At 38.9% G+C, this 13557-nt stretch overlaps 1 protein-coding gene across 10 annotated transcripts in view; it reads left to right on the forward strand.

Annotated features, from left to right (window-relative positions):
• Positions 1–13557, forward strand: part of PTPRM (protein tyrosine phosphatase receptor type M) — a 500090-nt gene that overhangs the window by 469114 nt on the left and 17419 nt on the right. For all 10 annotated transcript variants that reach the window (XM_074899184.1, XM_074899185.1, XM_074899190.1 and 7 more), the window contains one exon: positions 9619–9735. In XM_074899184.1, the coding sequence (XP_074755285.1) occupies positions 9619–9735 (117 nt within the window). The remainder of the gene's footprint in view (positions 1–9618; positions 9736–13557) is intronic.

The following is a 13557-nucleotide window of genomic DNA, read 5'->3' on the forward strand; positions in this document are numbered from 1 at the left end:
ATTTGTAAGAATAGGCAGCTTTCCAGCAAACCTCTTCGTTAAAGCTTTATACACATTCATAAGTACCCAAGCACACAACTTGAAAAGGAATGTTTTCAGGGTAAGGATAAACAAGCCTTAGAACAAAAATAGCATGCTGCAGGAAACCACATACTGTTTTCCTAAAGTCAGTATTTGAAAGTGTCAATTAGAGTGAACTGTCAGGTATCAGCCAGGGAGACGCCAGTCTTGGTGCCAGCCTTGGCAGCCTCAACTTGCAACGTTTAGGTATGCAGCAGATTCCCTTAGCAGCAAGCAACAGTTTGTGCCACCATGGAGACTTCTTCAGGGTGCAAGAGGCCTTGTGGGATACAGATCTGCGGCTTTGTTGTTTCTGGCAGTAGTAGAAATTACTTTGTTCTCACGTTCTCTGGAGGCCAACATAGGTGAGATCAGAGAGCAGAAATTGAAATGAGCTTTTGGTTGAAATGAGATCGTATGAGCCACAGAACAATGCAGTGTCTCCTCCGCTGGTGCTTCTGTCCTGCTCCCAAAGCTGGAACTATCAGCAGCAAGGAGGCATATTACAAACACACCATCTGTCCCACAACCCCTAACACAAGCTCTGTGCTACCTTGATTAGTAATGATTTTAATGGACCTTTTGTATCATTCCTGCAGGGCAAACCCTGTAACCTTCCCAAGCTTGAAGTTTTCTATTACAGTTGCTATTGCTGGTATAAGATTTATAGGGCTTTATTTTTTATTTATTTTTTAACCCTCTTGACCCATTCTAAGCCGAGGAGGAAAATTCCTTCGTATTTTCAGGAAAGAGGAATATCTATTTAACATGTTTGCCACACAGCCTACGTCCTTCATGAATTAATCATTGAGGGGGCGTATGTGTATTTGTTTACCAGGACTGGCTGTGGATAGTCATTAAATCAGTGCTAGGAACTTGCTTCTTGCCCTGGAGCATTATGCATCAGGACTGTTTTAATTGTGGATGGAGGAATCACCATGAGGCTGTCCCTAATGCAAGCACCTGCTGCAAATGACTCAGTCCCCACATTACCCTCCAGCAGGGTCTGGGTACATCTGCCAATATCTGTCATTATCTGAGGCACACTTGTCAAAACCATGCATCCCTTTAAGCTCTTGTGTGTTCCAGCAAGGGACCCTTGTCAGTGTTTCTGGCACCTGCAGACTGCTGTGCACCTGGTATTTAAATGGCACAGAAATGTGTTTTGATTGTTTTCTCTCTTTAATGAACCCACCTGAGGGACATTTAGCTCTTTATCTGGTAGCCTGTTACCCAGTCACTCACATTTACACTGCTTGTGCGGAAAGTCAGAACTCACTTGTGCTGTTATACTAATCCATCTGCCAGAAGTCTTATCACAAAATCTGCACGGCTCCCTAAGGAGACTTTTGTACTGGTAATTTAAGCTAATGATTTCTAAACATATTTAGTCAGTTTTATGAAGACCTCATTAGAATGTGACTGTTTATTAAAAATCTAAATGAGGTCTCACAGTCATTTAGAAAAATCATTGCTGAGTTGCGTGAACAGTTCTTTGATAACTGATGATGAAGTGGTTTTTAGTTAAGATTGGCCTAGGTTGACTTAAGAACTTTTACAAAAACACTAAACAAATAAGCAGCCCTTGAAGCAGCCTTGTAAAAAAGTCTCTGTCTTCTTCATGATGGGTTCAACAACTTTCCATTCACAATGAAGTTCACAAAAAGGGAATGACAAGTATTTCATGGTATAATATACCTACATTTTAGTTCAAGAATCAGAATTTTCCAAACCACACACTAACATATAAAAAAGCAAAACCAAGACTCATAAAAATATATCAGTGTGACAACAAGCTATTTCAAAATAATGTATTCCATGCTGATGTTTGTAAGTGGTAGAGCAACTGAAGATGGGAGTGTAGATTCAGACATCTTTTCCTGAGAGACTTAGCATTAAGACCTGAGAGACTGGTGGATTACTCTAAACAAAACTTTTTATCCCACCATGTAGGGGCAGTCAGAAACTATACACAAGAGAACATCTCGCTTACTCTAGGAGACTGCTCTGGAGTACAGACTCCAAAAGGTAGAGCTGGGTCCTTCTGCGGAAAGCAACAGGAACTGGATCAGGGTCTTTATGTAGTAGAACCTGTAGTCTCAGGTTGCTTCTTGAAGTATTTCAGTATTTGCACACATTGAAACATTTCTTTCCTCCTTAAAGAGTTATGTTGGGAAGATTTAGAAAATATTTGATTGTGCCATCTAGCTGCCACCTCCATCTTTGCTCTTGTTGGACTGGTTGGCTGAATCAAACTTGTTATGTCACATCATTTGTCATTTGTCAGTAGTCACTTTCTCTCCCACTCCTTCTCGCTTGAGGCGGAAGAAATTTAGTAATATCTGATTAATAAATGGTGAAATGCACTGATGAAAATCAGTGGAGGTGGTTGATATATAAATGCATGGCAAAGACTCATGATTGTCTGTCATGCTTTTAGTATAACAAAGTATTTACAAAAAAAAAATCACTAGAAATAATTATAAAATATAAAACCTCACCCCAGGAGCATAGTAATTACAGTAATTAGAGTTTCTCAATTATTATCCAGAATTAGAAAACAGCCAGTGCTAATAGTGTTAATAAGCACACAAAAGATCCTTTTTTTGAAAGGAGGCAAGGTTGACTACGATAGAATGGATGTGACACAAACAGGGGAAAGAAGGTCAGCCATAGACTGTTAAATAGCACCTATGCCTGCACACACACCTTAGCGCTACCGAAACAACCTCTCACTGCCATCTTACCTCTCAGGAGTGTTGTGCTTGTTGAATAGAGCTTATACTTTTATAGAGTATCAGTGAGAGTATAAGAAAACAATCATAATTTAAAACTATTGTTAATCTTTCAAGTCAGTGAAGCCTTCTAGTCATCAAAACAGATTTCAACTTTCTAGACTTCCAAACAGAAATAACAAATTGGCATTACTCCATTATGCATACTAGCAGGCGAGGAGCCTTTAGGGAAAAAAAATTGGCTGTTGTTCTTCACAAAAGAGAAGGATGGACTCTCTGCGATCATTTAATAAAGATGTCCCCAGATTAGCAGTGTTAGCATCATCAAACAGGACATCAACCTACAAGCATTCAGGAGCGTCCCATGTCACTCAAAACAGACATAATTTCAGCTCTCAGTGTTTTGATGCATTCTCATTTCCAGTAAAAGCTGTGTTTCAAAGAATGTGAATCAACAGAGATTAGTATCTTAATGCTCCCTAATCCAATTGAGATAATTCACTTTGAGAAATAAATAAAAGAGGTTTAAGGATACACGAATGCATTGACTCCCTTCTTGGGCTAGCTGCTGAAGTGCTGCCAAGGTGTAGTATGCAAGTACAAGTGCAATTAACAAAAGAAGGCTTCGAGTTCTTTGAAATGTCAAGGCCAGCGAAATGGCTTCATCACTGCAAGTCTCCTCACTTCAGCAGTCTTGTGAAATTAATCTCTCAGTCTCTCTGCGAAAGAAAAAGTATCCTAGAGATACCTTACCTCTACCCGGTAGAGTAACATGTAGAGCTTTCTAACCTAACATCGTATGATCAGGGTTTAGAGCGAGAAGGCAATCTGCTAGCTTGATGGTGCTCTGTAGCTCAACTAATGGCATGATTTTGATCTTGGAATGGAAGCGTGATTCAGAGCACAGTCTGTTCTGCTCGATGAAGGCACATCAGGTCCTCAGAGCACAGGATCTGAGCAATATGCCCATGATTTCACAGTTGTGTAAGGGATTGAGACGGGCTTCGAGGAGCTCCAGCTAATTCTGTAACCATCCTTAATCTTGGCATGGGACCACCTTTCTCATGTGTTCTGTGCTCAGCCTTTTTTCTTCCAGGGCTGTACTAAGATGCAGTAATTTACAGCCTTTTTTAATGACGAGTAGGAGACAAAGTTGCCTAAACATAAGCAATGAAATAGAGGAAATACATATTCTTCTGTTGGTATTAGCAGTGGAGGCAGGAACGCTACAACAGCTTTACCTTGGGTTACCATTACCCTAAAGCAATTCTTCTAGACTGATTTTTTTTAATGGTCAAAGGAAGGCCACACCATGGGTTTGGCCTGTAAGCTTAATTTCATGTAACTCACGGTACTAGGTTGATGGCATGCTAACAGTGTGACTGATTTCAGAATAAAGGGATTGCACTCATTCCCTCAGGTGGAAAGCATTAGTGTATGGCTACTACTGGACACATCCAGAAAGCCAGCTATTCTGGGCAGAAGTTGAATGAGAGTGCATCCACCAGGCAAGATAGGATTGTGCAGCTGGGGCAGCATAGGCCAGCAGAAGGTGGAGAATTATCTCAGTTATATATAATATATATTATATCTGAGTCATCACTGGAACTAGTGAACTAGACTGAGCTAGTAAAATTCATGGAACCTCTCTTTCCCTCTGGGAGCTGTGAACAGCATAAAGACTTCTGCCTTTATACAGACCCATTCATCTGATGGTGCGAAACAGCATCTTTAATGTTGTACTTCTCAATACTCTTCCACACCTCTTTTAGAAAACTGTAAAATGAGGTATAAATCAGTTAACAGACTTGCTCAAAAGCAAACAAAGAAAATGAAGAAAGACTAGGTTTTATCTTCTGTCAAAGGTTGTTTTATAACTTATAAAATGTTCTTAAATCACAATACATTTTTTGTTTGAAAAGTATTTAAATAAAAATACTTTAAATTATTGGATGTCCTTTTACTTCAAGTCAGCCAAATAGAAGTATATGATGTTATCTTAGCTACATCTGTAAAATCTGTTAAAAATTTTCACCAGTGAGCTTGGTTGGCTATTTAATTTTATGTCCTAGAGGTTTCACTTCAAAATTTATGTCTGACTTATCATCATTACTTAGTTCAGGATTAATTTTAAATTAGAACATATAATACTACTCTTCACTAATGACAATCCATGCAGTGCATAGCCAGTTATATCACCTTTTTGCTCAGAATATTTCAGAATCAAAGGAAATTGGAAACTTTGAATAATCAGTGTTATTTAAACTGTTCTGTACGAACTACAAAGTATATTTCACAGCCAGCTCACATATTAATTCTGTAATATTCCTCCTATTCCAAACCTCTAAGTAAATGAATTACTGTCCTGGCTTTCATATTGCCTTTAGCTAGATGTGTCACATTGCCAAATGGCTAAATATACAGCTTCGGAAGTCACAATTTGTGTTCATTAGCTATCCACTGCCTACATTGTTTGTTATATTTAGAAGTAGCAACAACAACTTTCCACCTTCATTTTTAATTCTTAGTTTCTCACATTAGACTATTTTGCTAAGGGATGGAGCTGGGGGGTGGAAGTAGGTAATCATCTTCTCCAAATTTCTAAAATTATTAGTAAAATAAACATGTTTGGAACAATTGGACAGTGTACCTTGGGATGAATAGATTAAAACAGAGCATTTTCATTATGTCTCTGGCAATCACCCTTTTATCTCATCTTGTGATGAACATCTGTATTTTTTGGCACATTGTTAGGATATAAATGTGGGGTGTATCTGAACAAACTCTCAATTATAGTTCTGCTCAGATGAGATTTCAAAATTATGTTTTCTACTTTGTGGACGATATTTACTGTTTTGGTAGCAACTGTGTGAAAAAAAAATCAAATGCATTTAATATTCAGTTCTGGATTCATGTATCAATTATTTAGCTAAACCTTCTGTTAGTAGTTTTTTTTGTAAAACATACCAAATGCTTATAAAAAGGGAAAGAGATTCGTCAAGTTACAGTAGCTAAAGCTGTGCTAAAAAGAAAAATATGAACAAACATATGTTACCAGCAGTGTTTCTGATATTTGATGAGAAAAACCATATTCTATTTTGTTGCAATTGTCTTTCCTTGTACAAATAAAGGCGCTGATCCAATAAACATTTATAACTGTGATTTTGATCTACACTATTTAATCTGCTTCTGTCTGTAAGACACCTTTGCATTTATTTGAGGGGTCCTGGAGGAGGTGGGAGACTGGTCTTTAAGCATTTACTTAACTTTTGGCTCATCAGGAGTCCACAGAGTTCCCATGTCTGCAGTTCAGCACGTGCAGCAGCATTATGGAACAACAGCCAAAAGTAGGAAAAAAACCTGATTTTTTTTTAAAAAAAGTTGATTTTTTTTCCCCCTCCCAGTGAGTGAATCATTTAGTGTTGGTCTGTGGCTCTGACTGCGGCTCTGGCACCGTTCCCATGGCTGTTACAGCCCCTATTCCACTTGGGAGAATTTTCAGGAAATTGTGTTGTCATGGATCCTTCTGTTTAGCTCCAATCTGCTCTGTGCCCAAAATCCCCTGTGCAGCAGAGTAAGAAATCCCCTGCGGGCCCAAGCTGCATGAGGCACGAAAGGCTGTAACTTCTGTGCAACATCCCCCAGTGCTTCCCTAATTATTCCACTGGATCATCTTAAATAAGGTTTAAAAAAAGAGTGGAAGTGAGTCCAACAGTTGAGGCATAAGAAGGTGGGGACTGTGCTCCTCTAAACTGGTCTTTCTAAACGTCCCTAGTTCTTAGTCATAATCCAGACTGTCTAGACTTACTAAGTTAGAAACAGGCATGTTTTCCTTCAAGGCTGAGCAATTTAATTCAGCCAGGGTTGGGATTTTTTTTCTCTGATTGTTTATTCTACTAAACTAGAGCTGTTTTGAGGATGGCAGGCACCCATCAGAAAGAAACAAGGCTAAAGTTAGCAACAAAGAGACATGCTGATTAGTCGTGCTGCGACTAGGATCACCGCTACAGCTGCTCCCTTCCTACGTGCATTGGCCATCTTTGTGTGGTTCAGGTTCCACCTATGGAAAGGATGAGTGAACAAGCAGGAAAAGGGAATCAGCTCCTCAGCTCCAGAGAGCTGTCAGTGTGCTGCTCCAGTCCAGAGGCAGTGTGAGTTGCCTTATTCTGCATGGTGAGTCGAAAAATCATCTTAGCCATAGGTAGGAAAACCCTGTTTCAGAGAGTTTCTGGCAGTGACTATAAAAGGGTCAGTTTGCTGGCCTAAGGGATTTGAATGATGTGAATTTTCTGGATTATTTTAACAACACAGACAAAACAATGAGCATTCACTGTTTTCTACTTAGCTTCTATCAGAGGATTTTTTTGAAATACATCCAAACAAGATAAGATCTGAATAAATATCAAGTAGATGCAACAATACATAGCAGCAGCAACTACTAAACCACTTGCAGCAGCATTTAATGCTTTTGAAATGTTCATTGCTTACAGCTGATAGATACACTTTAGAGATGAATACACTTTTGCCAGAGATCCTGCCATTTAGGCACCTTGAGACTGGCCCTCAGTTTGGCCCTTGGCTGGTGAAAACCTCCTCATCCACACTGACACCCTGTCAGCTTGCTGGCTGGGGAGCAGGGCAGGGGGGAGCAGTCTTGCTACCCTTGCCCCTGGTACAGGAGGGCTGAGCACTGTGAGGACTGTTCAGTGTCCCAGCTCTAAGCCCCTCCCTATGGAAGGGAACTGCATATAACTGGTGTTTGCCAGTTATACTGAAACCATGCTTAATACCAGATTAAATGTGAAGAACGTAAAGAATTTTTCTTAGCCTATACTAATGCGGTTACTAGGTCTGAAGACAAGCATAGAGAAATAAATAAAAACCTGCTTATAGCTACCTGAACTTCAGCTCTGCTCTAGGAGCTTTCCATCAGCTGTGTAAGCAGAAATAAGCTGTTAGGATGCTTGTATAATTTTGTGGCTGGGAGCCAGGGCTTTCTACCAGGCTACTCTTTTTCTCTGAAGAGGATCCTGATGTGGGGCTGTGTTTTTCCAGCCCTTCAACTCAGTTCTATTCAGATTTATATTTCATCCTGCTAAAGAGTCAGAAAAAGGATCAGAACTACTGACCCTGCCCAGACAAACATTTTATCAGCTGATGTTACTACTTTGATGTGGCAAGACCTGTCTTCTGTCCAGACAGTAAAGAGGGGTTGTACGTGATGATCGGCTACATCACGTGAAACAAATTCTGAGAAAAGTATTTTCTTCTGCCTGACACGACAAGGTCTGACTCTCTGTGTAATCTTTTATAAACTGAACCTGGAGTTTGTATACATAAATCATTTGAATTATGCATTACGGTTTTCACTGTATGCTTATGCACACATTCATCAGTTTTACCTTTTGCTCAAGACTAGACATAATAGTAATCCAAATATTTTGGAATAGAAATGGGTTTGAGAAATACTCTACCATTTAGTGAATTTTCATTTTTCTCATTTTTTCTATCAGTTTTCCATTGAATATTTGAAGTGCTTTGGTTTTTTACCCAACCCATTTAAGCGTATATTTAAGTAAACCAGTAGATTTACATGTATTAAAAGATCCAATTTAAATTTTCCCTGCAGTGAGAGAAAGATAGAAATGATTCCATGCAGCAGATGTATAACAGATGCTACTCCTAGCACGTACTGCACTACTGGACGATGGCCAGATGCAGTAGTGATAGCATAGCTATTACTGCGATAGAGCAGAATAAAAGAGAGATACGTAAGTAATGTGTTAGCTTCCCCACCCACCGCCTTGTCCACACAAATGAGAAGGAGGAGAAAATTCTTAAGTCTGTCAGCTATCTCCATCATCATACACAGTCCCCACAACCATCCATTTTTAAAAATAGCAGAATAATAGTGCACGTTTCAATACATTAAATACTGTGAAGTCTGTCCCATCTAAACCACACCAGGGCTCAGAAAATTTGAAATACAGTTCAAAAAACCCACATTATTTCCATCTCCATATCCCAGAATGAATTTGCCAAGAATGCACAGCTCCAGAAGCCTCCTGAAATCAGTATGGGGGAAAGGGGAATTCATCTCACCTAACTTTAGCCATCAAGAAGCCAAACACCTAGGTGAAGGCAGTCATCTGCACTCTTTTCATAGTTAAAAATAAAGGTGCCTCTGGAAGACATTTGTTCTACTCATCTTAGTTTGAGCTAAGTGAGATGAAGCCCACCCATAGTGTTTGGGGTCACCTAGTGAATTGGTGTTAAAGCCCAGACATAAAACTCATCTCTTGACTTCAAGTGTTGAGTTTTGCCATTTGATCTCATCAGTTCCTTTGGAAAGTTAATCTGAGAAAACAGATACTTTTCTAACAGGAGAGAAGATCCTTCCTGTCTGAAAAGCACATTTTCATTTTAGAAGGGGGGAAGATATTTTTGAGACAAATCACCAACTAGAGGTTGAATAAAAAAACCTGGTGGTAGTTGTCCCTCTGGGCACACCCTGCCTTGGAAAGCACAGGAAATGAACAGTTACTGTAACTGAGTTGTGCTGGGTATAAATATCCCTTGTGCTCCATACAAATTTGCCTTACTTCACTAACCACCACACAAATCTCACCTGCAAGTCTGAAAGCTGTCTGAAAAAAAGAAGAGGCAATATCCCTTAAACATTAATCGTTTCCACGTGCAGAAAATGTGACTGTTTTGTGCGTGATTGCATTTTAAACCAGAAATCTTTGCACAGAATACAGAATAGATTCATCATGAACCTTCTAAACTAAATGCATCTAAATTTCTTTTGTATCTTTTAAAGGTCAAATGCTGCAAATACTGGCCAGATGACACAGAGATATATAAAGACATTAAAGTTACCCTGATAGAAACAGAGCTCCTGGCTGAATATGTGATTCGAACATTTGCAGTTGAAAAGGTAAGTTTCCAAATTCAGTTTTCTTAAATACAATGATTTCTGCTAAGTAACTTAGACACAGATTGAGTATGGGAAAGTTAAATCTCTTGACTGACATCCTGGTTTTGTAGATATTTTTTGGGTAAACGACTACCGCCCTCTTATGGTAAACCGTGTTTTTCTTCAAATGCAGCAACTTTTCTGTGCTTTCCATCACTGTTGACCCCTGCCTCAGTTAGAAAAAGTGATGTTCCTTGCCGAGGAGAAATCGAAGCCTCCCTTCCAGCAATCAATTGAAAAACACATTTGTGCTGTTTTCCCATTTTATGTTCCCCACAATCATTTTCTGTCTGTACCAGAGGCTACATGCACCATTATTCAGAAGTCCGTGGTGGAGAATACTGTTATCTGTGGGCCGGTGTGTTCCTGGTCTCCAGAGACATAGTTGTAACAAATTTTCTTCTCAAGGCAACTTCACTTTTCATGTGGAATCCATCTTTATATGGAAAGTTCCAATCAGTGTGTTATATTACTGTTTATTAGAATAATGTCATTAATTTGTGTGATGATCTTATAGCTCTCCCAGACACCTTATGGACAACATACAATTAACAAATAAGGTACTTACTGAAAGTGAGAACAAGCAGGGAGTGTGTCATGCATTTTGTGTCAATTCCGGGGTTTTATTCCGACTTCATTAAAGAGCAGAAGTGTTTTAATTGTATGTATCAACTCGTTTGAGCTACAGGACAACAAAGAAAGGGCCTCTTTGGAAGACTTGATATTCCTAATGGTGCACTGAAGTAATGCTCTCTCAGTATCACCATGAGTAGATTTTCAACTAATTAGCTTAGAGAACTCTTTTTGATTTAGTTGCAGTACCTGTCATATACTGATTCTCTCTAATGATGAAATAGTATTCAATTATGGTTTTGAAGAACATAATCTTTAACGTCAAAGAATCCTGCACCCAGATAGATGAAACTGCCAAAAAGGCAACCCAACAGGGTCTCTCTACATACATCCACAGTAACAAAGGAATTAGGTTTTCTCCTGTTTCATTCTTCAATCTAATACTTAAATATGCATCAATACAGCAACCTGAGGGTAATGATAATAGAATTATGCAGTTTGAATGAACTGAAATATTGTATCATATTTACCATTATACATATTGAACATCGAATTCATTCAAGCCTGTTGTTTCCTTGCATTTAGATATTTTTAATAAACAGATGAGAAATGGTGGCTACACTTTGAAGTAGATGAAGCACTGGTTGATTTCTATTCTGCAAATTTAAGCCCAAGCTTTGATGTTAGCTTTTCACTTCTTAACGGGGACTGGAAAAAAAAGACCTAGAGGATTTTACAGTTGAACATATCCAAACTGTCTTGAATAAGTGCATTAGAACAGATAGAGATAAAAGGCACTAAACATTTTATTTCTTTTAAAAAAATCTCCATCTGAAAAGATTTCATTTAGACACTGCTTTTTAATAGTTGGTAGTTTTTCAGTAAGCCTCTAAAAGCAGTGTCAGTGTAGCTTGAGTAAAGTACATTCGTTTTTACCCTATTTTCCATATTTTTTAACTCTTCCAGTGGTACTGGAAGGTCAAGTCTGCACATGTCTTCCACCATAATTCTATCAAGTTTATATTTCTGATCTACTGGGGCTGATACTTTTCAGCCTCTCCAAAACAATCTGCATAATGAGACAGAGTGCACCCTAATCAAATCTGCAGATAATACTGAGTGAAAGATGGTGTTGAAACACTGAACATTGGAGCCTCAGTTCCAAATGACTTGAAGATTTGACTGACAGAAACTTTAGTAATTCAACAAGCTAAAATGCAAAAGTTCTGCACTTTAGGTGGACTAACCCCATGTGTTAGTAGTACAGGCTGTGACATCCTGGGACAAAATCTGACATTCAAAATGATTAAGGATGTGGGACATATGAGCTGCAAGGGAGCTTAAGAGAACTTGTTTGGTGTGGTAGAGATGAGGAGGAGTCATAACGAAGATCTAATTGCAGCCTGCAGGTACTTCAAAGATGTTTAGAATATCAGGTGCACCAAATTCTTCTCATTCTTCTCAATGGTGGGAGATGGCAAGGGACAATGGTGAAGAAGTTTCGGCATGCAAGGCTTCCACTGGAAAAACTTCAGGAAGATGGTAGTGCAGTGCTGGCGCAGGTTATCCAGAAAAGTTGTGGAATCTCCATTCTTAGGAGGTCATCAGGGCTCAACTAGACAGATCTAGTCTTGGCAATAGACCTCTTCGAGTGGAAGGTTGGACCGGAGACCTCCAGAAGTCCCTTCTGACCATCTTTTCTATTTGTGGACAAACATCTCATACCTGCTCCTAAAATACAATTTAGAAGATTATTTGTTTGGAGATAAATTGATCACTTATTTTTATTTTTTAAATGCCTATTCAGTAATTTTGAGGAGTAGGGGGATAATGCTAAGAAAATTTAAACCCAAAATTGCACTCTGATTCTGAAGACCACTTCCTAGGTATGCTTTATGTTGTGTGCATAAGCAGTTCTTTTGGAGCAGTTCCTTCACAGCCCAACGGTTAACTCAGATGAATTACTCAGATAGTAACATATAGCAACACCATAAGTATTTGTAGCATTTTTTAACATCGTAGGTTTTGTTAGCAAGGTACACCATTTTGTGTTTGTTTCAGCTGAAGGAAAAAATAAAAAATACAGTCTTTCCAAGCTGAGCATATGCTTTTATGATTCATGCAGTTGTGTTGCTATTTTGGGTTTAGAAACTAGCAGGGAAGCTGCAGACATGAAAATCATTCTTTCATAGGTATAATAAGCTAACTCATTATAGAAGTACCCTATATGCAAAACCTTTTCTAAGTAGCTGAGTGTTATCGATAGACAAAAATGCAGTCAGCATGACAGACAGCATTTTCAAAACTAATGCCCAAGATACACGGGACATATCCTGGTCTGTGTAGCAGCTGGACACATTATTTTGGAGGGGCAATTTACTTTTTATAAATTGCTTGAAAATCAAGGCTGCATACAGCATGAAGAATTTGTGTGGGGTACTCACTTCAGTCCTCAGTTTGTATAGTCATGGCATTGCTTTTTTGTATGGGCTCTTTGTTTCTTGGGGGATTGTGGGCAGTTATGAGCAATATAAGAGTGTTTGGGACATGGATACCCCACCTACACACAGCTATTTACAGAGTTGGAGGCCTTGCTTACAATAGCAAAAAATGTGTTAACTAACACACTCTAAAATCCCCAGGGTACAGAGACCAAATTATAGTTGAATGTGTTTGCTAGACTGTCTTAAAATGCAAATTACTTTGTCTATTCCTGGGTTTCAATATGTTTTAAAGTTATTTTTTAGGATATAAGGTCACTTCTGTTGCAAGGGTGTGATCTCCTCAGTCTACACCAGTGTTGCATATGCTCTTCATCTTCTCCCTTGCCTGCCTTTTTGTGTCGCAGTTTCTGAGGGAGATGAGTGTGAATATTCCTCTGAGCAGGTGCCCATTTCTCCACAGATCCCCAGCCTGAGCTGTCAGAGCATCAGGACTCCATGATACACCAAGCTCACTCCAGTCATGTAGCATTGGCACGGCCAAAATTTCTCAACCATTGAAAATCCCAGACTCCTTTAGCTTGCATACAGCAATAAATTAGGAAGTTTATATTACTTCATTATGCAGAAAGAATTAGACCTTTTGTATGCAAACCAGCTCAAGACAGGAAATACATCTTTAAGAAGGAAAACTGTATACCACCAGTTATTAATATCACTGACATTTAGTCCAGCCTAGACATGATATGTCATAATTTTGCTGTTTGCT

This window comes from Athene noctua, chromosome 2, assembly GCF_965140245.1.
Source record: "Athene noctua chromosome 2, bAthNoc1.hap1.1, whole genome shotgun sequence".
NCBI lineage: Eukaryota > Metazoa > Chordata > Aves > Strigiformes > Strigidae > Athene > Athene noctua.